The 25,926-nt window shown below is 47.8% G+C and overlaps 1 protein-coding gene across 2 annotated transcripts in view; it reads right to left on the bottom strand.

The window, feature by feature from the left end:
- Positions 1 to 6,289: 6,289 nt before the first annotated feature.
- DENND3 (DENN domain containing 3) overlaps positions 6,290 to 25,926 on the bottom strand; it is a gene marked incomplete at its 5' end in the record, with an annotated part of 59,372 nt that continues 39,735 nt past the window's right edge. The window contains 7 exons of one of the 2 annotated variants that reach the window (XM_082858829.1): positions 6,290 to 8,427; positions 8,547 to 8,684; positions 8,766 to 8,884; positions 16,107 to 16,240; positions 17,460 to 17,620; positions 20,840 to 20,979; positions 23,755 to 23,862. In XM_082858829.1, the coding sequence (XP_082714955.1) occupies positions 8,224 to 8,427; positions 8,547 to 8,684; positions 8,766 to 8,884; positions 16,107 to 16,240; positions 17,460 to 17,620; positions 20,840 to 20,979; positions 23,755 to 23,862 (1,004 nt within the window). In that variant the 3' untranslated portion in view covers positions 6,290 to 8,223. The remainder of the gene's footprint in view (positions 8,428 to 8,546; positions 8,685 to 8,765; positions 8,885 to 16,106; positions 16,241 to 17,459; positions 17,621 to 20,839; positions 20,980 to 23,754; positions 23,863 to 25,926) is intronic. The other variant, XM_082858828.1, reaches the window with a different exon arrangement.

Genomic DNA, 25,926 nt, shown 5'->3' with positions numbered 1-25,926 from the left:
ATGAAAAAAATTATCGTAGAATTTGTGTTATTTATTCCTTATATATTTGGAAGAATTCATCGGTGAGTTCTTTATGTCATTTTCTTCCTGTGAAGGTTTTAAATTATGGGTTAAATTTCTTTATCGTAAATAAGCCTATTCAGTTATCTGTTTCTTCTTAAATGAGCTTTGGTTGTTTATATCTTTCACATAGATTTTCCATTCCGTCTAAGTTGTCATATTTATGGGTATCAAATTCAAAATATTCCCTCATTCTTTTTTAACAGCCGTAGAATCTGTAGTCTTGTTTTTTAAGTGAGGTGAATTTACAGACAGTGACACACACAGGTCCAAGTGTGCAATTCCATGAGCGTTTTGACAAATACCTACACCTGAGTAACTAACGCTCGATCTGCATGGAATAATTCCTTCATTCCAGAGAGTTCTCTCTTGATGCCTTCCAGCTCAATCCCCCACACACCCCGTACCACAGGCAACCACTGATTATGAATTCGGTCACCATGGACAGCTTTTGTCCGTTTTGAACTTCTGTAAATGGAAACGGTTCGTAGCCTTTGTGTCTGCTTTTGCTCAGCATGCTTTTGAGAGTCATACACGTTGCTGTTTAGTTCCTTTTTACTGCTGCGTAGAATTCCATTGCGAGGATATATCACATCCATTTTCCAGTTGATGGGTGTTTCCATTGTAGGGCTGTTACAGATAAAGATGCTATGGACATTCTCATAAGAGTCTCTCTGTAGACATATGTTTTCATTTCTCTTGGGTTAAAAAAACTAAGTGTGGTATTGTGGAGTTGCAGGGTAGGTATATGTCTAAAAGAAACTGACAAACAGCTCTCCCAAAGTGGTTATGCTGTTTTTATCCAGCAGCGTATGAGAGTTCCATTTATTTGCTCAATAGCCTCATCTTTATTTGCTATCGTGAATGTTTAATATTAGCCATTCTAACGAGCACCAAGTGGTATTTCAGTGTGGTTTAATATGTATTCCCCTGATGACTAATGACTTTAAGCATCTTTTCAACCTGGCCAACCATACAGCTTCATTAGTGAAGTATCTTCTGCCTATTTTTTAATTGAGTGTTTGTCTTCTTATTGATTTGTAGGAGCTCTTTATATATTCTGGATACAAGTCTTTGTCGGATGTAGCACTGTCAATATTTTCTCCCAATCTGTGGTTTCTCTTTTCACCACATTAATGGTGTATTTTGATGAATCCAATATATTAATTTTCTTTTGTATTTAGCACTTTTTGTATCATTTCTAAGAAATCTTTGTCTACACCAAGGTTCCAGAGATATTCTCCTATGCTTGCTTCTAGAGCTTTATAGCTTTACATTTAGGTGAACCACCTTGAATTAAATTTTGTGTAGTGAGATAAGGGTTGTACAGTGAGATGAGGGTTGAGTTTTTTTCTCTTTTCCACTAATTGCAGCACTGTTGTTTTTTTTTTAAAGACTTTCCTTAGTGAATTGTCTTGAAATTTTTGTTGAATATCACCTGACTCTACACTTATGTGTCTAGGCCCTACATTTTGTTCCACTGATGTGTTTATCCTGAGTCTTAATTACTGTATCTTTTAGTAAAGCTTTAAATCACATGGTGTGAGTCCTCTGGCTTTGATCTTCTTTTTAAGGGTTATCGTGACTATTCTACTTTGCATTTCCAAATATATCCATATACCTATATCGATATTGTACAAGATGTTAGTTCTCTCCAAGTTGACCCAGTAGATTCCAATTAATCCCAATCCAAGTCCCAACACAACTTTAATAAGTATATATTGACAACTATATCTATTTTAAAGTTGTGTTGGGATTAAATGGAATCTGTTGGGTCGACTTGGAGAGAACTAACATCTTTACAATATTTAACGTTCCAGTCCATTAACATGGTGTATCTTTTCATTTATTTAGGTCTTTTAAAATTTCTCTCAGCAATGTTTTTGAATTTTCAGTGCACAGGTCTGACACATCTTAAATTTATTCCTATTTGATGTGTCCTTAATGCTATTGTAAGTAGTATTTTTACATTTTCCAATTGTTTGCTGTTAGAATTTTTTTATATTGATCTTGAGCTGTGACCTTGCTAAATGTGCTTACTTTCCTGATTTAAAAAAGTAGTTTCTTTTCAGGATTTATGTAAACAATCATAATTGCCTGTGAATAAATGTACTTTTCCCCTTCTTTTATTTTTCTTGCCTTACTGCCATGACTGGAACCTCCAGGACCATGCTGAATAGGAGGGATGAAAGTGAACATCCTTGCCTTGTTTCCAATCTTAGAGGAAAGCAATTAGACTTTCACTATTAAGGATGTTTTTTGCTGTAGGTTTCTTGTAGATGCCCTTTATCAGTTTGAGGAAGTTCCCTTCTATTCTTAGTTTGCCAAGGTATTTTATCATGAATATTTTATTTTGTCAATTTTTTTCCTGTATCTATTGAGATGATCATTATGGCTTCTGTCCTTTATTTTTTTTGTTGTTGTCCTTTATTTTGCTAATATGTTGAATTATATAGATTGGTTTTCAAATGTTAAAGTAACCTTGTATTCCTGGAACAAACACCACTTAGTCATGCTATATTATCCTTTTAAAATATTACTGGATTCAATTTGCTAATATTTTGTTCAGGAATTTTGTATCTATGTTCATGAGGAGAACTGATCTCTACTTTTATTTTCTTGTAAGATCTCTGTCAGATTTTAGAACAGGGTCATGGTGGTCTCCTGAAGTGAGTTGGAAAGTGTCTTCCCCTCCTCTATTCTTCTGAAAGTTTCTATGGAATTTTAGTATTCCATCCTTAAGATTTTGTTAGAATTCACCAATGAAATCAACTGGGCCTAGGATTTTCTTTGTGAGAAGGTTTTTGACTAAAGTCAACTTCTTAATAGATATAGGAATATTCAGATTTTCAACTACTTCTTGCATTGGTTTCATAAAGTTGTTTTTTAAGAAATTTATACATTTCATCTAAGCTGTCAAGTATATTGCCATAAAGTTTTTCACGATATCCTTTTGATGGCTATAAGATTTCATCCTCTGTCTCATTCGTGATATTGGTAACTTGTGTTTGCTTTTTTTTCTTGATCAGTCTTGCTAGAGCGTACCTATTATTTTTAAGAACCAATTTTTGGCTTTGTTGATTGTTTTCCATTTCATTGATATTTGGTCTTATCTTTATTATTTCCTCCTTTCCTTGTTTTGGATTAAATGTTTTTATTTTTCTGTATTCTTATAATGGAAATTCAGATTGTTGACTTGAAACCTAGTAGAGGCATTTAAAGCTATAATTTTTCTTCTGAACACTGCTTTAGCTGCATCCCATAAATTTTGAGATATTGTGTTTTCACTGTCATTCAGCTGAAAATATTTTATCATTTCCCTTGTGATTTTCTTTTTTTTTTAGATCCATGGGTTATTTGCAAGTATGTTGTTTAACTTCCAAGATAATTTTAATATGGAGATTTTTGTGTAATTATTGCTGTTGATTTTTTAACAATTAATTAGAGGTTTTTAAAAAATATAATTTATTTATTTATTTAGGCTGCACCTGGTCTTAGTTGCAGCATGCAGGATCTTTACTTGCAGCATGCACATTCCTTAGATGCGGCATGCAGACTTCTTAGATGCGGCATGTGAACTCTTAGTTGCGGCACGCATGCGGGATCTAGTTCCCCGACCAGGGATCGAACCCGGGCCCTCTGCTTTGGGAGCGCAGTCTTACCCAGTGGACCACCAGGGAAGTCCCCGAGTTCTAATTTAATTTGGGCATGGTCTGAGAACATTTTCTGTGATTTAAATCTTTTCCAACTTGTGGCCCAGCATACGGTCTAGCTTGATGAACACCCCACGTGCACCTGAAAAGAACGGATATTCTGCTGTTGTTGGGCGTAGTGTTCTGTAATGTCCGGTCACACTGGTTGATAGTGTCGCATCTTCTATAGCCTTGCTAATTTTTTGTTTGCTTGTTCTATCAGTTCCTGAGAGCAGTGTGTTAAATCTCCAACGAGAGTGGCTCTGTCTGTTTTCTCCTCCAGTTGTATCACGTTTGCATCACATACCTTGAATCTCTATTACTAAATGCGTATACACATAGGGTCATTATGTGTCATCTTGATGTACTGACCTTCTCATCCTCGCGCACATCCCTGTTGTTTCTTGTAAATGTACCTTCAGTTGACGTCTGTCTTGCCGATATTAACAGCTCTACCAGCCTTATGCTTATCATTTGCAGGGTACACGTTTTTCATCCTTTTTCTCTTACTCCATTTGCATTTTTATATTTAAAGTGCAGCTCTTGCAGTCGACATGCAGTTGGCCTCTCCCCTGTGTTGGTCTCTTCTCTTATTCTAAGGATGCTTGTCTTTGGGTTCAGGACCATCTCATCATGAGATCTTAAACTTGGTTATATCTGCAAAGATCCTTTTGCCAAATAAGGTCACAATCACAGGTTCCAGGGGCTAGGACATGGACATATCTTTCTTTCTCTTAAATTTTATTTTATAAATTTATTTATTTTTGGCTGTGTTGGGTCTTCGTTGCTGCACGCAGGCTTTCCTCCAGTTGTGGTTTTGTTGCGGTGTGCGGGCTTCTCATCGCGGTGGCTTCTCTTGTTGCGGAGCACAGGCTCTAGGCGCGTGGGCTTCGGTCGTTGTGGCACACGGGCTCAGTAGTTGTGGCTCAAGGGCTGTAGAGCGCAGGCTCAGTAGTTGTGGCCCGAGGGCTCTAGAGCGCAGGCTCGGTAGTTGTGGCGCACGGGCTTAGTTGCTCCGTGGCATGTGGGACCTTCCCGGACCAGGGCTCGAACCCGTGTCCCCTGCATTGGCAGGCGGATTCTTAACCACTGCGCCACCAGGGAAGTCCCTGCAAGAAATATGATACAAACATTTGCAGGCAGCAGCAACAGCAGGGCAACTTTGCCAGGTTTTCCAACTGTGCCCTCCCTAGTCATGTGGATAAAACACCTCTTCATCTTCCTAAGGAATCCCCTAGAAATGGATCAAAGTCATGCACTTGTAATTCAGATGTTACAATCACATCCAATACCAAGGTTGTCATCTGAGAGCAACCAGTGCATTCGCATCTTCCGAGAACAAATCATAAAAATATTCCCCGTGACCAGGGAGTGGGTTGAGCTTTTCATTGTCATCGTGGCGCCGTGCCAGCCCCCAAACCAAGCTTCCTTGTCTGTTGTCTGAAATACGGCTGCAGAGCTGGAATTATATTAAAGTAAACGAGCTTCTAGTTCAAGATAAACACTTTTTTTGGTACCAGTTTAATTCCGGTTTCTAAAGCTGAGGTAGGGAAGGCATCATTGTCTGTTTAATGAATTCTGGCTCATTTTGGGCCTTCCCACGACGAATCATTCATCGTGGAATCTCTCCAAAGCACAGAGGAAACACGGAAGGCATGAAAGTGCCCTTTTCATTTCCACAAACTCCACTGGCAAGATTCTTTTCACATAAATACAGAACCGTACACTTGCACCAGCCAATCTATTCCCCTTTTAACCCCCTTGTTCACCTCTTTTTCCTCTTTTATATAAAGGATCATTTCCTAAAAGCCTCTGATTTTTCTGTACTCATTTCAGTTGCAATCACTGTCAAATAAGATCTTGAAAATTATCACCAAGAATAAAGGAAATGAAAAGTCTGCATTAAAGTAACTTGACAGGTGCTTAGAATGAATAAGAACAAATCCAAAATGATCCTGTATTGATTTTTTCCGGGGTTAGTATTTTTCTTATTGAAGTATAGTTGATTTACAATGTTGTGTTAGTTACTGCTGTAGAGCAGCAAAGTGATTCAGTTATACATACATACACACTTTTTAAAAATATTCTTTTCCATATGGGTTATCATAGGATACTGAATACACTTCCCTGTGCTCTACCGTAGGACCTTGTACATCCATTCTATGTGTAATAGTTTGTATCTGCTAATCCCAAACTCCCACTCCATCCCTCCCTCAACCCTCTGCCCCTTGGCAGCCACACGTCTGTTCTCTGTGTCCGTGAGTCTGTTTCTGTTTCGTAGATAGATTCATTTTGTGTCATATTTTAGATTCCACATATAAATGATATATGGTATTTGTCTTTCTCTTTCTGACTTACTTCACTTAGCATAATAATCTCTAGTTGCATCCACGTGGCTGCAAATGGCATTATTTCATTCTTTTATGGCTGAGTGATATTCCATTGTGTGTGTATGTGTGTGTATATATATATATATATATACACACACACACACACACACACACCACATCTTTATTCATTCATCTGTCGGTGGACGTTTAGGTTGTTTCCATGTCTTGGCTATTGTGAATAGTGCTGCTATGAACATTGGGGCACCTGTGTCTTTTTGAATTAGAGTTTTGTCTGGATATATGCCCAGGAGTGGGCTTGCTGGGTCATATGGTGCTTCTAGTTTTAGTTTCGTAAGGAACCTTCATACTGTTCTCCATAGTGGCTGTATCAACTGACATTCCCACCAACAGTGTAGGGGTGGGGGGCTCCCTTTTCTCCACACCCTCTCCAGCATTTGTCATCTGTCGACTTTTGACCGTTGGCCATTGTGACTGGTGTGAGGTGCTACCTCGTTGTTGTTTGGATGTGCATCTCTAATAATTAGTGATGTTGAGCAGTCCTGTATTATTTTAAAGCGCTGCCACCAGTTAATGTTGGATAAAGTAAGGAAACCGCACAGCAGTGTTTGTTTTGGTGAAAAAGAGAATTTATTACCAACGAGGTGAAAATACCTGGTTACATGTGGGCTGGAATTCAATAATTTATGTGGGTTTCTGACAGGCTTTTACTCGAATTTTTCATGTGTTTACAGAGGCAGAATTCCACCTTCTGCCAGTTGCTGCTGGCCTAGTCTTCCTTCTAGAAGTCAGTCAGGGGAACACACCCTCCCCAGGAGGACAGACTCGGGGTGGCGGGGGGAGGGGAGGGGCGGATTAGGCCGCCTGGCTGTTCTCCGCACCACAGTCTCAGAACATTCCAAAATGTCAGTCAGTGAGCAGACCCTCCAGAATGCTTGGGTTCTGCAGGCACAGCCGGAGGCCTAGCCAAAGCTCTCACCGGGGAGGCACTGCAGATGCCTCTGAAGCCTGGCTGTGTGCTGGGGGCCTGACAGAGACCCTCAGGGTGAGCGACAGGCCTCTCAGGGTGAGCGAGGTCCAGCGTGATGTCTATCCAAGTCCCCAGAGCCCAGGGGGAGGGTCCGGCAGCCAGCCAGCCCCCTGTGGCAGAGCGCATCGTGGGCCCATAGGGGACAGGCCTCGGGCCTTCACGCAGTGCAGTCGTGCCAAAACCTCCCTTGCTCACAACTGGGGGACGACAGCTCAAAGGTAATGGTATAAAGGTACAAAAGGTCCCTTTTGCAAATATTTATAGCTAGTAAGGTAAGAGCATAGCTAGTATTATCCTCAGTTAAATAATAAGGCACCACCTACATACACATACACGCCGTGCACCTAGGATGCAGATGCAGCGGAAACGGACACGAGTGTCTGGTAAGGGTTTGTTTGTGCTGTTTTAGATGGAACGCCGACCTTTGGTTGAAAAAGTCTCTAGGTTTTTTCATTATAAAAAACGTTGCATTAATTAAAAGGAAAAAACCCAGCGCTTGCGTCAGCTGGCCCAGCCCTGTCCCGACAGCCTCAACCCAGTGTTGTCCCCCTCCCTGGGCAGGCGCTGGTCACCTGCTCTGTCGGGGGACAGCGAGGGCAGGTGCAAACCTGCTCAACCACAACGTGGTCATTTAAAACTCCCCCCTTCTCATGAGCTTTGCCGCGAACAAGAGGTCAGTGTCTGGCTGTCGGGCGCCTGTGAATCTGGCGCTCAGTGTCTGGCGAGTGAGTGAAGTGGAGGAAACGCAAGACCCGAGGTCTGCGGCCACGGGCACTCCGGCTAAACTGCTCCCGGATGGCCTGGTGCTGGCCCAGGTCGTGGGTTCTGGAGCCGTCCAGGTAGCACAGGGCGACTTCTCAGCAGAGGCTGCCTGACAGGCACCCCAGCCTGAAATGGTCCAGTTTAATCAGCTAAGTCCAGGAGAGAAAGTGCGACACTATCGGTCTCGTAACTGAGGCCAGAGAGCCACACAGGCCCCCGCAGCAGGGCCCTCCCAGTGCCCCCGCCCCAGGCTCAGACCCGCCTTCTCTGGGGAGGCGCCAGGAGCCGGCAGAAGGCGCGTCCCGTGCTCACAGGGCACACGCGCCCTTGGCTACTCGACCTTCCAGATGGCGATCTTGCCCTCGTCGCGGCCGGACCCGCTCAGCACGTATCTGTCCTCCGCGGAGCACAGGGTGTTCACCGTGTCCGTGTGGGCCACCAGCTCCTTCTCCACCGTCTTCCTCTCGGCATCGATCACGTAGATTTTCCCCTTGGATCTCCCCTGCGACAGCCCTGTGCCGCCCACCCAGATCTGCTGAGGAGGAACGGGCACCGCACAGGCAGCCCACTCAGAGGTGTGCGGTGCTCTCGGGCACCCGCAGACCCACGTCCTTCCCGGCCCGGCCCTGACCAGCAGCCCCGGGGCCGCCGTACCTGCTTCTTCACCTGGATCATGCAGTGGATCCTGGAGCAGTCCTGCAGGTGGATCCTCTGCGGGGGCTGGGCGAGGTCCTGCAGGCTCCAGACGTAGATGTCGTCGTACCCGGCACAGGCCGCCCAGAGCTGCTCCTGCTAAAGGGGAACGGGTCACGACGCGGGCAGTGGCAGCCCAGTGGCACGGGGGCACCGGCCCAACCTGACGCACGGGGTTACCTCGGGCATGAGCTGGAAACCCAGGAAGGAGGTGCTTATCTCTTTAAAGTTCTCGCCAATCTTCAGTTCTTGATGAAGAAATCCATCCGTTGTCACGACCACGATACTGTTACCGGTACCTGCGGGGCGGAAGAGCCAGCATGAGGGGCAGGCAGAGCGAGCTCCGAGCACAGGGATGAAAGCGCCGGGAGAGCTGCGGTGTGACCTGCAGTGTGACCTGCGGTGTGCCCGGTGGGGCCACGGCTCCTGTACCACATCTGACCGTGGTGTCGGCATCTCTAACTGTAGCTGCCCCTTCGCATTTTCTCGCAGGGACACTCAGACCATTAGCCCCATTTTTACCGACAAGGAAACGGCTGGAGTCCAGCACCCTCTTCTAGGCTTTCGGAACCCTTCCTGCCACAGTTATTTGGCATTTCCTATCACTTGAGGCCACAGCATCTGCTACCCCCAGTGGTGAGGATCAGGGCTCTAGGTGATGGTGCCCCGCCACGGGACACGTCTCTCTGTTTAAGCTCTTCTCTGTCTCTTTCTGTTACTCACTCCAGCAAACCAAGAGTTTCCACATCACGAGAGCTACAGGTCATCAAAATTAGTACCGCAGGTAGGAGGTCAGATCAGGGGTGCAGGGGAGACGGAGTCAGGTTCAAGGGAAGGTGAAGAGCTGCAGGGCTGTCCTCTCTTGGCTTTTACTGCCTGCGTCCTCCACCTCCCGCCCTGTGCTGAGGCCACCAAGACAGGAGGACACAGCCCTGCCCTCAGGCAGTGCCATCTGGCTCCAGAGGGAGGGGACACGAGTCCCCGAGGTGGGCTCCGGCTTCCTGTCATGGTGGGTGGACTCCAGGTCCACAGAGAAATGACCCCTCTGTCCTTGGCTGCCCTCAGGACTCGGAAGCTCAGCTGGGTTCTCAGTCACAGGTGGCGAGAGCCCGCCCATACCTCTCTTTCCTGCCTGAGACCTAATAAGCAAACCCCAGCATCCCTCCTTTTATCCCGAGATGCCATTATCCACTTGGACTAATTAACAGGCCCCTAGGATGCTGCTGCCTGTCAGCAAGACCTGGGTGGCAGGAAGTCCTGCCAAGAGGCGCTAATGCCCCCGGGGGCGTGCCGACCAGCACGCTCGCCGCCCGCCAAGCTGCACAGGGCGGAGTTCACAGCGACCCTGCTTGTGTGAGCACGTAGGGGCCCTGCTGCACACGGAGCGGGGGACGGGGGCGACAGATGTGGGTGAGACCCATCACTGTCCTCGAGGTGGGCCGGGTACCCAAAGGGAAGGTACCCCTGCCGTGGGCGGTGGAAGGGAGGAGGACCTGGGGAGAGCTCTGTCCATGAGATCCGGGGTAGCGGTCCTCTGGGGTAACTGTCACCAACCCTCACACTCACGGGCGCTCCAAGGCCCGCTTTCTGCCTCTCACATCGCCCAGCCGTCAGCGTGCTCTCCTGTGGGAGGGATGGTATTTCCACCTCACTTTTCAGATGAAGGAACAGAGACTCCAAGAGTGCAGGGGACCAGCCCAAAGTGACCAGTCATCGGTGACAGCGCCTGGATTTGAACTTGAATGCACACGGAGGCTGCAGCCTGAGCCACAGATGTGCCAACAACATCACAGAGCAGACCCCCGGCCACAGGGAGCAGGGACGGGGTCCGCCCCCTCCCAGAAACGCCAGGCCTGGGGGAGGGGCAGTGCTGCAGTAAAGGCATCTTCCATCCAGACACAGGGAAGGCATGCAGGGTCTGAAATACTGGGACGCAAGTAGAAAGGGAAGCCGGGGACCCTCAGGCTCACCTCGCCATGGGCCTGGGGAGGAGTCAGAGGCGTCACCTGTCCCCCACCACACACACGCTCAGGCCACACCTCAGAGCCCACGGACCACAGCTGATGAGTGACCAAGGCTTTAGCTGTTATCCTTGTTTAGATAAAGACGTGGAACAACACTTCACAGCAAACACTCTCTTTTACCCAAAGAAGCCCTGCTTTCCTCTTGTCCTTTTCTCGTTGTTGTTAAATAGGAAAACTACTTACTGTATTCATTAAGTTGAAAAATAAGAGGGATTCCGTCCTGAAAACAAGGTTATCCATCCTCATTCTAATCTGTCATGTCTCTCACTATACTTAACAGGCAACTTTTGGTCCGAAATGCGTCCATGGATGGACACACGCACATCTGACAGTCACTGGAGGTCAACCAAAGCTGAGGGATATGGTCTTTGAGAGAAAAGAAAGACACTCAGTGAGCTGCACAGTTACGTGGGTTTCCTCTGAGGGGACTTCCTGGCTCTTTGTGGGGCACTGAGGGATAAAAATTCTAGCAGTACGTAGCAGGCCATCTTGGGTTGAGGGTATAGTTTGGGGCTGCTGCTGCCAGTGTGGCTGGAAATAGAGGGGGGATATCTCCCAAATGAGGGATCCCCAAAATGCATGTATAAATTCTCCTCAAATCCTTGGCTGACTCCCAAACTGTGTATAAACAGCAGAACTGGAACATTCAAGACCTGAAGAGAGATTTCACAGGGCTACAGAGATAAGAGTTCAAAGTTCTAGCTCATCCCTGTAGGAAAGGCTTGGTATATACCTTGGGCATTCCTCAAAACCCTAAAAGGACCATGCTGTAAGAACAAAGACGACATACCAGGACTAAGGTCAGAACTGAAATATACTCACCCTAGAAAAGCCTAAGACCAAGCCTCCCCACAGGATCAAGATGATCTGCCAGTAACTTAATGACCTTCTAGAACAAGACCTAAGGATACAGTCCAGAGTCTCCTCAGCATGTCATTAACAATATCCAGGATGCAGTGAAAATCACAACACACGTGAAGCTTGAAGATGTGACTAAAAACCAACAGGAAACACAGTAGACAGAAGCAGACCCACAGATGATCCAGTATCCAGCAGACAAGGACTTGAGACCAACAATTACACATATGTTTTAAAACTTAGAGAAAGATATGGAGAGGATAAGTGAAGAATACAGGATTTAGGAGAGAAAATCAAAGTTCTTTATAAAATCAATGGAAGTTCTAGAACTAAAATGAAAGTTTGCTGGATAGGTTTAACTGTAGACAGGACACAGAAGAAGAGAGGTTCAGGTCTTAGCCAGACTAAAGCATACAAGAAAAAGAAGGAAAAAATTATAGCAGTGCCTGAGACCTGTGGGACATTATCAGATGGTCTAACTAATAATATAATTATATACAATTATAATATACATTACTAATATATAATTAGAATCCCAGAAGACACGGAGAGAGAGAATGGGCAAGAGAAATAATGGAAGAGGTAATGGTTAAGTTTTCCCCAAATTCAAGAGAGTAAACTGCAAGCAAGATAAACACAAAGCCCTTCACACCCAAGCACACTGTAGTCCACCTCATGCAAACCAGAGACAGAATCTTAAAAGCAGCTACAGAAATCACATTATAGTCAGCAGAACAGCAGGAATGACGGCAGACCTCCCATCAGGAACGAGCTAAGCTGCGAGACAACAGAATGATATTTCTAGTGTGCCGGGAAAAAAAATAAAAACCATCAGCCTAGAATCTGTTTACAACAGACTCATATCAGAAGAAATACTACAGGAAATTCTTAAGGCTAAGGGGCAGTGATGCAAGATGGAAACCTGGATTTTAAGAAGGAGTGAAGCTCAACCCGAAATGGTAAATATATGGGCAAAAATAATTTTTTTCTTAATTTCTTTGAAAGACCATTGAGCACTTAGGCAAAATTTTTAAAAATAGGTTTATCACAATCATAGAAATAAAATACTGCATTTAACAACAATAGGAAAGGGAGAGAAAGAGGTAAATGGAATTAATTTTACTGCTGTGCTCTGTGTCCATTATACATGAAGTGGTGTGTAACAGTTATTTAAAGTAGATTGTGAGAAGGTAAGGTTGCACAGTGAAATCCTTAAAGCAACCACTAAAAAGTGGAACAAAAAACAGAGTTAGGGACTTCCTGGGCAGTCCAGTGGTTAAAACTCCACACTTCCACTGCAGGGGGCGTGGGTTCAATCCCTAGCTGGGGAAGTAAGATCCCACATGCTGCGTGGCATGGCCCCCCCCCCCCCGCCGCAAAAAAAACCGAACATAGAGCTAAAAAGACAATAAAGAAGATTAACTTGAATTTAAGAGCAGTCTAAAAGGAGGCAGGAAAGGAGGAACAGAAGAAAAAAGTACAGATGTGAAAAATGGAAAAAAAAATAAGGGTACACTCAACCATACGATTAATCGCCTTGAAAGTGAGTAGACTGATTGGCACAGGGTATGAATAGACATTTCTCTGAAGAAGACACACAGATGGCGAGCAGTCCATGAACAGATGCTCCGCGTCATAAGCCATCGGGGAAACGCAACCAGACCCGCAACGAGATGCCGCTGCACGCCCACGAGGATGATTACGGTAAAAAAAACAGATAATAACAAGTTCTGCTGAGGACGGGGAGGAACTGGAAGCCTCATATCCGCTGCCAGGGATATAAAACGGGGTGGAAAAGAGTGACAGGAGAGCCGATAACCAAGCTGTAGCATTCACACAATAAAAAGAATGAGCTACTGCTATTCAGACACTGTGGATGAATCCTAAAAACATCATGTTGCCGGAACTGAGCCAGATGAAAAGAACACATGCTGTAGAGCCCATTTATAGAAAGTTCAGGAACAAGCACAACAAGCCCGTAACAGAATTCAGGAGTTGTTTCCCTCAAGCGGGGGCCACCTGGAAAGGGGCACAGAGGGACCAGCAGTGGAACAAGCACAACAAATCCATAACAGAATTCAGGAGTTGTTTCCCTCAAGCGGGGGCCACCTGGAAAGGGGCACAGAGGGACCAGCAGTGGTGATGGAAATGTTCTGTGTCTTGACTGTCGGGTGGTCATGTGGTGTATACTTTCGTCAAGACACAACAAACTGAACGGTACGGTACTGGCACAAAAACAGAAATGTAGATCAATGGAACAGGACAGAGATGCCAGAGATAAACCCACGCACCTACGGTCACCTAATCTATGACGGGGGAGGCAAGAATATACAATGGAGGAAAGCCAGTTGCTTCCATAAGTGGTGCTGGGAAAACTGGACAGCCACAGGTAAATCAATGAAATTAGAACATTTTCTAACACCATACACAAAAATGAACTCAAAATGGATTAAGGACCTAAATGAAAGGCCGGACACTTTTTATAAAACTTTCTGAGGAAAACACAGGCAGAACACTCTATGACATAAATCACAGCAAGATCCTTTCTGACCCACATCCTAGAGAAATGAAAATAAAACCAAAAATAAACAAATGGGACCTAATGAAACTTACAAGCTTTAGCACAGCAAAGGAAACCATGAACAAAAAAGACAACCCTCAGAATGGGAGAAAGTATTTGCACACGAAGCAACCGACAAGGGATTAATTTCCAAAATATACAAACAACTCACGCAGCTCAATATCAAAAAAATAACCCAATCAAACAATGGGCAGAAGATCTAGACACTCCTCCAAAAAAGACACACAGATGGCCAAAAAAAACAAGAAAGCCACTCCGCATCACTCGTTATTAGAGAAATACAAATCAAATCGACAATGAAGAATCACCTCACACCACTAAGAATGGACATCATCAGAAAATCTACAGGGCTTCCCTGGTGGCGCAGTGGTTAAGCATCTGCCTGCCGATGCAGGGGACACGGGTTCGAGCCCTGGCCCGGGAAGATCCCACATGCCGCGGAGCAACTAAGCCCGTGCACCACAACTACTGAGCCTGTGCTCTAGAGCCCGTGAGCCACAACTACTGAGCCCTCATGCCGCAACTACTGAAGCCCGCACACCTAGAGCCCGTGCTCCGCAACGAGAAGCCTCCGCAGCGAGAAGCCACCGCAATGAGAAGCAGCCCACGCACTGCAACAGAGTGGCCCCCACTCACCGTAACTAGAGAAAAGTCCGCGTGCATCAACGAAGACCCAATGCAGCCAAAAATAAATAAGTAAATTAATTAATTAAAAAAAATCTACAAACAATAAATGCTGGAGAGGGTGTGGAGAAAAGGGAACCCTCCTACACTGTTGGTGGGGATGTAAATTGATACAACCACTATGGAGGTTCCTTAAAAAACTAAAAATAGAACTGCCATATGACCCAGCAGTACCACTCCTGGGCATATACCCTGAGAAAACCGTAATTTGAAACAAGATACATGCACCGAGTGTTCATTGCAGCACTATTTACAATAGCCAGGACATGGAAGCAACCTAAATGTCCATCAACAGAGGAATGGATAAAGAAGACGTGGTACATATTATACAATGGAATATTACTCAGCCGTAAAAAGAACAAAATAATGCCATCTGCAGCAATATGGATGGACCTAGAGATTGTCATACTGAGTGAGCCAGAAAGAGAAAGACAAATCCCATATGCTGTCACTTACATGTGGAATCTAAAAGAAAAGGCACAAATGGACTGACTTACAGTAAGTACAAAACAGAAGTAGAGTCACAGATGTAGAAAACAAACATGGTTACCAGGGGATGGCGGGGGCGATAAATTGGGAGATTGGGATTGACATATACACACTACTATATATAAAATAGACAACTAACAAGAACCTACTGTATAGCCCAGGGAACTCTACTCAATATTCTGTAATGGCCTATATGGGAAAAGAATCCAAAAAAAAAAAAGCGGAGATATATATATAACTGATTCACTTTGCTGTAACCTGAAATTAACACAACACTGTAAATGAACTATACTCCAATAAAAATTTTTTAAAAACAACAAACTGTACATACGTTTTGTGCATCTCATCATACGTAAAACATGCTTCAATTTAAAAAGCGTTCACGACCATCGCCCATGCTACCCGGCATACATACACCAGGGAAGACTTCAAAGTGCAGGCAACCTCCGTGCGGTGATGCTCAGAAAATGCAGAACGCCCACGCCACTAGGCACAGCGTCTGTACCTCCCGTCAACCCCGAAGTGCCCCCTCAGACCCCCAGACGTCCCCGCCCGAAGTCTGTGCTGGGAGGGGCAGAGGGGAGCACACAGCACGGCTGGGGAGACGTGACCCGCACGCAAACGACCGGGCCACAGAGGGCTGCCGGGAGGAGTGGCAACGGCCCCGCGGGGCACGGCGAGAGCAGAGACAGGAGCAGGCGGGGAGGCCGCGCAGGGAGTAGGGCCGCCGGGGACGCAGCAAACTCAGGAGGGGTGTGGGGAGCCGCGTGCATCAAGAAGGAACCAGGGTTTCACAGTCAAAGTTGGAAACGCGCGTGGCAGAGGAAAGGGGCCTTGGCTCCCCTGCCGTTAGCCAGGAGCCAAGGGCAGGGACCAAGCACTTACAGCACCAGAGGCGGCCGCCGTGCAGTCTGATGGCCGAGAGCCCGTCGCCCGGCAGCTGGAACCTGCTGGTCACCTGCAGGGAGCTCGCGTTCCAGGCCAGGACTGTCCCGTCCGTGCTGCACGAGTACACAGTGCTGTGGGGTGAACACGCATGCAGGCGCTTAACTGTGGCCCCGAGAACACCGTGTGCTTTTCAAGCTCCCACCAGGTAAGCATCCACAGCAGGGCCAGCGAGACGCCAGCGCCGTCGGGGGGCGGGTTTCTGAGCGCCCCCCCCCCCCCCCAGCACCTCCACCACGGCTGCTGCCTCCGCCAGGAATTGTGAACAGAACCGTAAAGGGCTGTTAACTAAAATCCACCCCTCCCGCCAGGGGCCGGGAGCGGCACACGCCCCCACGGCGTCGGCGACTGGCAGCTGCGGGGAGGCGGCCCTTCCACCACCTGAGGGCATGGCATCTTCACGTGAGGACCTAAGTCCACCCGACTGAGGACAGGCGGCAGCCCTGAAACTCGGGGCACAAGGGGATGGGGGTGGCACAGAGGGAAGCAGCAGAAAAGCTTAGGAGCTGTGGCCACCTGCGCCCAGGGCTGGGGCTGCCCGTTCAGGGTGGGTGACCTCAGCACACCTCACACACCCACTGAGCCCCGCTTCGTCACAGAGGGAAACAGGGACCCCGCCTGGTTCTCGCGTCTCCCCTGGGCACCTGCTGTGTCCAGGCCCTGTCCCAAGCACAGCACACGGCAGACAGCAGGACAGACACAGGGCTGCCCTTGGGGGGCTGGCATTCTTAACCTGGTAAAGCCGGTGAAGGATGAGGTAAATACATCTTACAGGTTGAACTGTGTCCCCCAAAAAAGATATGTTGACATCCTAGCCCCCCAACACCTCAAAATGCCACCTTATTTGGCAGCAGGGCCTTTCCAGAAGTAGTTAAATGCCGCTAATAGTGTGGACCCCCATCCAACATTGACCTGTGTCCTCATAAGGGGACATTTGGACACGGGCACACAGGGGGTTCCATGAGAAGACATGGGGTTAGGGCGATGCGTCTACAGGCCCAGGATGGCAGGCAAACACCAGAGCCAAAGAGCAGGCAGGGAAGGCGGGGTACCAGCTGCTACGAGCACCGCACGCACGCTGGACTCGGTCTCCAGCAGAGGCCGCTGCTCTGCACCCATCATGGCCACACCACATAGGAATGTCCCCGACTCACCTTCCAGACCCGCTTTGCTTCCCCTGCGCTGCCCGGGCCCTGCAGGCCATGGCCCACGGCCATGGGAACCCTTCCCTCTGGGACCCCTGACCCACGCAAGAGCCAGACGGCCCCTCCTCCCAGGGGAGCCTGGCCGGACCTGGGTGCCTGCGCTCTGTCCTGCACGACCAGACCCGTGACGCTGGAGCGGTGGTCCGTGAGCTGCTTGTTGCAGGACATGCTGTGGACGTTGATGATGTAGATGACCGAGTCCTCCGAGCCGACCCACACCTGGGTTTGCTCCGCCATCACCATGCAGTTCTGAGGGGGCCGAGGAGAGAGCAGAGCAGTCAGTTCCCCGTGTTCCCGGCAGTCGTTCTGTCCTGTGCGCTCACAGCCAGCGCTGAGCCGCCGCTTAGGGACCGACAGGCTTAGGGTCCTGCCGGCCTCTGGTCACGCTCTTGTCATTCGATCAACACATCATCTTGCCGTGTGTTCCTGTTTAAGGATGCCTCTGACACTTGAACGACACAGGTTTGAACTGCATGGGTCCACATTTTCTCTGTAAAGCACATTCCAGCCTCTGGCACCTCAGCTCTATACTAGGGCACCATGTTAAACAGCAAAATCACGATAAAAAGCACAGAAATGTGAAGAACGTGGCACTAAATAGGCCGTGAAAAGGACACGTGTCTACAGTTTGAGCTGAACCAAGAAGGCAGAGTCGCCTGGCTTGAGCTCGGCTGGGAACACGCACACAGCTCCCATTTCTCCCTGCTCTGGAGACGTGCATGTCTGTGGAGAACCATGAAAGCGCCGTAAGTATTTGCTCTGGAGCTACCGGGTAGGTAAGTTTGCGAATATGGAATCTGCACATCATGAGGACAGACTGTATATTAGCCGGTGCTCTTGCAGCTAAGAGAGCAGCGCTCTCGGGGATTCCGGCTTAGCAAGGTCAATGCCAGTGACCATCTTCAGACTTTCTGAAATTAGAAATTAAGAACTAAAACACTGAAGAGTTATAAAAGCCACATAAACATGTGAAACGCAAATGTGTCTGCCTGTACATCTCAACCAACCCGACTGCATCCCTAAAAAAGCGTTCCCTAAACGTTTCCTGAGCGGTGTCCGACTCTATCCATGATATGGGCAACATTTTACTGGTAACCAAACGAGGGTCTCAGATTGTCAGATCCAAGCAGATTTCAAAGAGCAACAGTTACATCACTGTGGAGGGGCTGAGGCTAGATCTAATCCTGTATAATCAGTACCGATGGTGCTTACTGGTACTTATCTTTGTCAGAAGAGCGAGCTCATAAAAATTGGTAGCTTTTGGGGCTTCCCTGGCGGCGCAGTGGTTGAGAGTCCGCCTGCCGATGCAGGGGACGCAGGTTCGTGCCCCGGTCCGGGAAGATCCCACATGCCGCGGAGCGGCTGGGCCCGTGAGCCATGGCCGCTGAGCCTGCGTGTCCGGAGCCTGTGCTCCGCAACGGGAGAGGCCACAACAGTGAGAGGCCCGTGTACCGCAAAACAAACAAAAAAATTGATAGCTTTAGTTTTACCAATAAACATTCTCATAAGTTAGAAAAAGATGCTACCTTGCTAATTTCAGAACTAATCATTTAAAAAAGCCCTTTCTTTTGAGGCATCTACCTGAGAATTGTTGTAACATTTTAATAAAATGTCTTTCTTTAGTGGCCCAAAGATATCTTGGATAAACCTTGGAAAACCTTGGAAACCTTGGAAATTCAAATTTCAGATGAGGCAGCATTTTCTAGAGATAATTGCCCCAGTTGCTATCTTGTTGAAACAGTACAAAATATCCCTGTGAAACCAGTGGGAAGATATTTTCACATAACTGGATAACTTTCTGCTTTAATTAAATGTTACCTGGCCTAACTGGGGAGCAGAAGAGATTGATACAAAATGCAGCCGTATGATTTTATTTTCACAAGGATTTTAAGTTATTCTGTTATTAAACAGTCTTTGAAATGCTTGTAACTTAGAATCAACAGGAAAGAAATTAAATTTTAGAATAAGAGTGAAGTCCTTAACTTCTCCTTGTTTTTCATTTCACCTAAAGCGTTATTACACTTTTGTACACGTTTTACTTTAACGTGCCTTGGATTCCGTTCCTTTATCATCTGAGGCTCACTGTTTGAACGCGGGGAAAATGGTTTAGCAACTTCTTTAGATGATCCCACACCCTCTTGGCAACGTATATTTGGATTCACAATTTTTCCGTTTCACCCCAGTTTTGAAAGCATAGATTGTCACATTATCTTTAGATGGTGGAATGTGGCCATCAAAGTTGATGATACGAAGTAATGAGGAACACTTAGGTACGTACACTTCACTACACCATGCTTTTTACGTTAAACGTGAAAAAACAAGTTTTGTGTTAAAGGAGTTGGCCTGAGGATTTTCCTAGCAAGAATCCCTTGGGACAGTGGCTTCCTTTGTGCCCTCAGAGGGTCTTGAACAGGATGAAGCCCACCAAGGAGTAGGTGTGACAGCATTTTGAACAGTAGGGTGGTATCGCCAAAGATATCTGGAGTGCCGAGTTAAAAGGCAGCCCCACCGGAAAGAAACCACTGATCACCCCTCATCTGGAAACACGAATTCACATGACACGTTCCAGGCGTGGAGGCCCTGGGGCACATGGCTGACATCACGTAGTACAGAAATAAGACATGATTTTCAAAGGGCCGTGCAAGGCCTCGAGAAGTCTCCAAAAAGCAGGGGGCTGATCCTGGTGGCACTGAGGGCTACAGACCTGAAACTTGACCTCGGGTTTGTGGGGGTGGGGTGAGGCTGTGTTTGCATGAATTTAACTTTTTTTTTTTTAATTTATTTTATTTATTTATTTTTGGCTGTGTTGGGTCTTTGTTGTGGTGCACGTGCTTCTCACTGCGGTGGTTTCTCTTGTTGAGGAGCACGGGCTCTAGAGCGCAGGCTCAGTAGTTGTGGCACACGAGCTTAGTTGCTCCGCGGCAATATCTTCCCGGACCAGGGCTCGAACCCGTGTCCCCTGCACTGGCAGGCAGATTCTTAACCACTGCGCCACCAGGGAAGTCCCTTAACTTTCTTTTAATTAAAGTTGACGAGGCTATCAGTCTAAAAGCTCAAAGAACTGAGGTTTCTCAACCACGAGATAACTATAATATCATGCAGATTTGACTTAAATGGTTCTTAGTTTTCGAACCCAAATGTGTTAAAATGATTCTAGTGTCTGCTTTTGGTGACTGACAATGTAAATGTGAGACTACCACACTGCCCTTTCCATGACTGAAATCCTGTTTTAGATTTCAGAGCGGGGGTGGTTAAACCCATTATCTGCTCACTTAAAGAAGAATATTTAAGTGAAGGATGGAACAAGCTTACATTTTAAAACTCGAGATAAAAATCAAAGGCTTGCAGGATTCAGCGACGCCGTGGGATTCGTGAATCCTGCTACCTATACAGGTGGACGTGTTCAATTTCCAAAATCACAAGTTAGCCTGGAAGCTGACTGAGTACTGTGCGCGTTCGTTTACTCACCAGTTTAGAAGTGCCCACTTTAAAGCAGTGCTGGTGAACTGTCCAAGAGGAGGCGTCAAATACGACCACCTTGCCTTCGTTCAGAGCGCACCATAATTTGGGGTGAGCGTCCTCCACTTTTTCTGCTGGGTCAAGATGCCCTAAAGAGGAAAGCAACCCGAAACGGTGAAGCCCTCTGCTGCATCAGCACGTGGTTCCTACGTGACTCAGGTCCTGCCCGGCCAGGTGCCACCCTGGGTGCCCAGGACCCAAGGTGAGCACGGCCCGAGCTCCCGTGCCCCTCGGAGCTTCCAGTCTCGGGGACAAGCTGGCTCCAGCTAGAGAAACACGCAGACAGACGGAGCCCGGGGGTGGCTTCCCTGAGCCGGGATCTGGGGGAGGCCTGAGGATTCACTCGTGGGCAGCGTTTCAGGCAGAGGGAAGTGGGCGCAGGGACAGAGGAAGGAGGGAGCCTGTGGCCACGTCCCCGAGGGCAGCTGGGCTCCCGCTGCCTCACGTCACCGCCAGCACGAGGCCTGGTCAGCGCTCTCCGTCTTGGCCATCCTAACGGCGTGAAGACTTTGGTTTTTCATTTGTGGTTTATCTGCGTTTCCCTGATGCCAATGAGGCTGCTGGCTTTAGCTGGGCGTCTGGATCTCCCCCGTGGTGAAGCCTTTATGTCTCCTGCGCTTTTTTTTTTTTTTCTGCGGTACGCGGGCCTCTCACTGCTGTGGCCTCTCCCATTGCGGAGCATAGGCTCCGGACGCGCAGGCTCAGCGGCCATGGCTCACGGGCCCAGCCGCTCCGCGGCATGTGGGACCTTCCCGGACCGGGGCACGAACCCGTGTCCCCTGCATCGGCAGGCGGACTCTCAACCACCGCGCCACCAGGGGAGCCCCTCTCCTGCCCATTTCTGAATCGGGCTGTCTCATGCTCCTTGACTTGTAGCCGTTCTTAAAATATCCCCAACTCGAGCCACTTGTCGGTTCTCTCGTCTTGTGAACATCCCTTTCCCAGTCTGCAACCACCACTTTCACTCATTTGGAAGTTTCTTTTAAAAATCCTTAACTCACCAGTCTGTTCCTGTATGGTTAGTATTTCTTATATGCTATTTGTGAATTTTTTCCTTACCGTAAGGTCATAAATAGCTTCTTCTATGTTATCGTCTCCAAGTTTCATTTGTTTATGTTTTTGCCTTTCACGTTTAGACTGTGAAGTGATGGCCACGTGTGATCTGAGTGTGGTCGAGCTTCATCTTCTTCACACGGATGCACAACATCCCAACGCCTTCTGTGATGGAGACCGTCCTTCCCCTCCCCTGCTCTGTAGCACCACCTCTGTCACAAGTGCAAGAAGTGTGAATCTGCCAGTCTTTCTGGGGTGTTCACGCCATTGGTCTCCTGGCCCCCTTGGGGGAGATCCTGCCCACTGAGACAGTCTTCAATCCCCCAGAGACTGGGATGCTCTGAAGCCGGGCTCGGTGCCTGGGGCCTGGCTCCCTTGACTCTCGGCATTCTTGGAGGGGTTGCCCACTTCTTGACAGGTGCGTCCTGACCCCAGCCTCGTCCCCCTGACCCCACATGGCTGGCCAAAGCTCTCTCTCAGCCACCGTTTCCAGTACCAGCAGCTCCGTTCTCCTTTGTTTTCTTATGTTGTCCGGCCCTTCTAGATGTTCTCAGCGGGACGGGAACTAGCCCTTGATGACAGGAAACCCAGAGTCTAGTCAGGCTTAATTTAAGGGAAACCAGCATAGATCTAAGGACAGCTCGTCTCTTCAGATGCCGTGATGAAAAGCGTCTTGGTCTGTGCTGTCACAGCCAAGTGACATCAACAGAGCGCCTCGACTGGATAAATGACGTCTCCAGAGCGATGGGCTCGGCCGCTCTCGACTCTCTTTCATCTGAGATCTGTTGCTTTACTGGGTCTACTGGACGTTCAGGGAAGAGAGGAGGCTGCTTTGCAACAGAAACTCGATTTGCCCATCGGAAGCCGTGTGGAATGTGAGCTCCTGGCTGTGGATCGCTGGACTGCCCCGCAAGGTCACGAACCTCGGAGGGTGAAGGACGGGGTGCACGGATGCCGCCGCCGCCGCCAACTCCTGATGCGGACAAGCCGAACACGGAGCGACCGGACTCAAAGGCTCTCTTCTGCCCAGAACTGAGCTCCTTTGTTCCCAACACTATAACCTTGGAGCAACACTCTGCTGCAACTCTCTGCAAGTCAGAATTAAGTAAAAGCATTTGGACAGTTGTACGCCTGTGACACAGGGCCGTCTTTGTTTACCCCCAGGCCTGGGCAGCGACCCTGTCTTCTGGCTGTTATCACTCTGACGCAGCTCGTAGGGGCCTTGAAAGTCTGTGGGACTGTCCGACCACTCCAAGCAGGAAGAGCCGTGTTGTCAGATGTGCACATCAGCATAGGAGGTGCAGCCATCCCATCCCGGTGACAATGGGCTTGATCCGACCAAAGACAGAAGCGCAGGGCCTTTATCCACCGGACGTGAGGACGGCGAGGCCGGATGGGGACTCGGCCCCTCACGGCCCCGCTCCAGCCTCTGAGTCCACAGAGAGGCCGCACCTCATTGCTCAGGGTTCCGCCCTCCAACAGTAGAAAACCACCTGGTCCCCGTCCACCCTCATCCTGCCATCGCCCTTCCACTTCAGCGCTGACCCTGACCACAAGTCTTAAGCTCTCAGATTGTTCCAAACACAGCAGCGACATAAACAACCAGGTCCTACTGTACAGCACAGGGAGCTGTATTCAATGTCCCGTGATAAACCATAAGGGAAAAGAATATGAAAAAGAACGCATATATGTGTATAACTGAGTCACTTTGCTGTACAGCAGAAATTAACACAACGCTATAAATCAACTATATGTCAATAAAATTTTAAAAACAAACAAACAGCAGTGACAAAGCAGGGACTGGCCTTCACCTGGGGTGTAGAGCAGGACATCGATGGCGCGTGGGAAGGTCTCTCCTGCGGAAGGGTTGATCTTGTGCTTCAGGGTCTCTGAGGTCGTCTTCGGAACTGCCATGGGCACTGAAATGCAGACACGGGGGATTAGTTCCCCAGACTGGAGGAGACCCAGGTTATCCAAGAGCCTTGCACATTCTGCTTTCCTTAGGGTATTAGCTCTGGGGTAAAACTTCATAATTTGTGAAGATGACGCTCTCTTTAAACTGGACATTAAAGTAAAGCCAAGCGTATCCGGCCAGAGGGCGAGCATTTGCCAACGTCTCACATTGCTTTTTGTTTAAACACAGCTCTCAAGCTAAATGATCTGACCTCTGTCCACACTCAACTGTTACGTATGGTCTAGCCAAGGGAAGACTTTACACGTTTCTCCATAAATCTAACCCACGAGTGGTTTCTCACCCTTGTCACATAATGTGGCTGCCGTGGGTGCGTCCTGTGTGCTGTAGGACATTTAGCAGCACCCCTGGCCTCACCCAGTCAATGCCAGTAGCAACCTCCCCACTGCCCCCCCCCACACACACCCCAGATATCTCCAGTCATTGCCAAACGCCCCACCCCAGGGATGGGGTGCAGATTTCAGAAAGTGTCATTTTTAGACCGTCCATCACACATGGACCATAAGCTCTTAACTTAAGCCCAGGATCACGTATGGTTGCCTCATTACGCTTTACACAAGGGAAAACAGTTCTTGATTGGGAACAAGGAATCAGGGACACTGAGCTTGGACCATCCCCCCTTTGCCGTATGGAATTAAGAGTGTCATTTGTTGGGTGCTGCCATGGTAACTGTGTGTGTTATTTCCAGAGGAGTGAGAAGGCTTTTCTGTAAACTCTTGACAAAGATCAGGCATGAGCTTGGAGTGGTCTAAGCAGCTGAAGTGTAGCGTGTATTTGATTTTGTTCCTAATTAAGGGGGGGGAAACCCAGCAATCGATGTCTGGTTCTAGGACTGTTGACAAGGGCGCCTCCAAGTCACTCCAGCAACTGGAGCATCCTGTCTGCTCCCAGGGCGGGGGGGGGGGGGGGGGGGGGCGGTCCTCGGACCAGGAAGCTCCAGGGATCACACAGTTAGTGACAGACACAGCAAAGAGGAAAATGCACCAGGGGGAATCCACACATAACTGAGGCTTGTTTTCCCTGATTCTGGGATGACAGTTTAAACAACAGTGTCTTCCTGGCTGTATATACCCAAGAGGAATGAAACACACGTCCAAACAAAAACTTGTATGTGAACGTTCACAGCAGCGCTATTCACGACAGCTGGGAAGTAGAAAAACTCAAAATGGTCAACGGAGGGTTGGATAAACTGTGCCGTATCCACAGAGCAGAATACACGCAGCCACAAAAGGAATGAAGCAGTGACACCTGCCGCTCGGGGGAAGCCTGGAGCGTGATGCTACATGAAGGAAGCTAGACACACAGGACACATCCCGATGAGTTCACTTAGAGGAAGTGCACAGACTCGGCCAAAGTGTGGCAAATCCAGAGAGACAGAAAGGAGGTTAGCGGTTGCTTAAGCAGGTGAGGGGTGGCTGCCAAATGCATGGGGCTTATTACTGGGGTGATGAAAATGTTCTAAAACCCATCATGCTGACGACTGTACAACTCTGAATACACTCAAACCAGTACGGCGTGCACTGTAAAAAGGAATGGTATGTGAACTGTATCTCAATAAAACTGTGATTTTTTAAAAAGTGCATACAGATAGAACTAGATGTCATCTTAGAAACATCCTACAACTTGTTCATCCGTGTTTCATGAATTAGTTTCATGTTGTGGTTTAATCTAGCACACGTGACTTCCGGCACATAGTAACGTTAATAGCGATAAGTAATCCTCTACTCTCTGCTTCTTTATGCAAAGCACAGGACAGTTGGTTTTAGGACATCATTTAAAAGTTGAAACAAAATAGAAGTAGCTAAAATGATGCATAAAGCTATTCTTACCTACTTGCTATTTCCTAGACTTGAAAAATCTTCTAAAAATAAAAAATTGAGCTTACCACCAACCTCCATATGGCTTCCAGAATGTGAGAGCCAGATTTCAAGCTACAGGCGGAGATCAGAGAATTGCTATGGAGGGAAACTGACCAAATAAAGAGAAAAAAGAGAGATGGCCATCGGGGGCC

The sequence above is a fragment of the Leucopleurus acutus genome, assembly GCF_964270905.1.
Source record: "Leucopleurus acutus genome assembly, chromosome: 17".
NCBI lineage: Eukaryota > Metazoa > Chordata > Mammalia > Artiodactyla > Delphinidae > Leucopleurus > Leucopleurus acutus.
The sequence above is the reverse complement of the archived record's forward strand: the minus strand, read 5'-3'. Positions and strand labels throughout refer to the sequence as shown.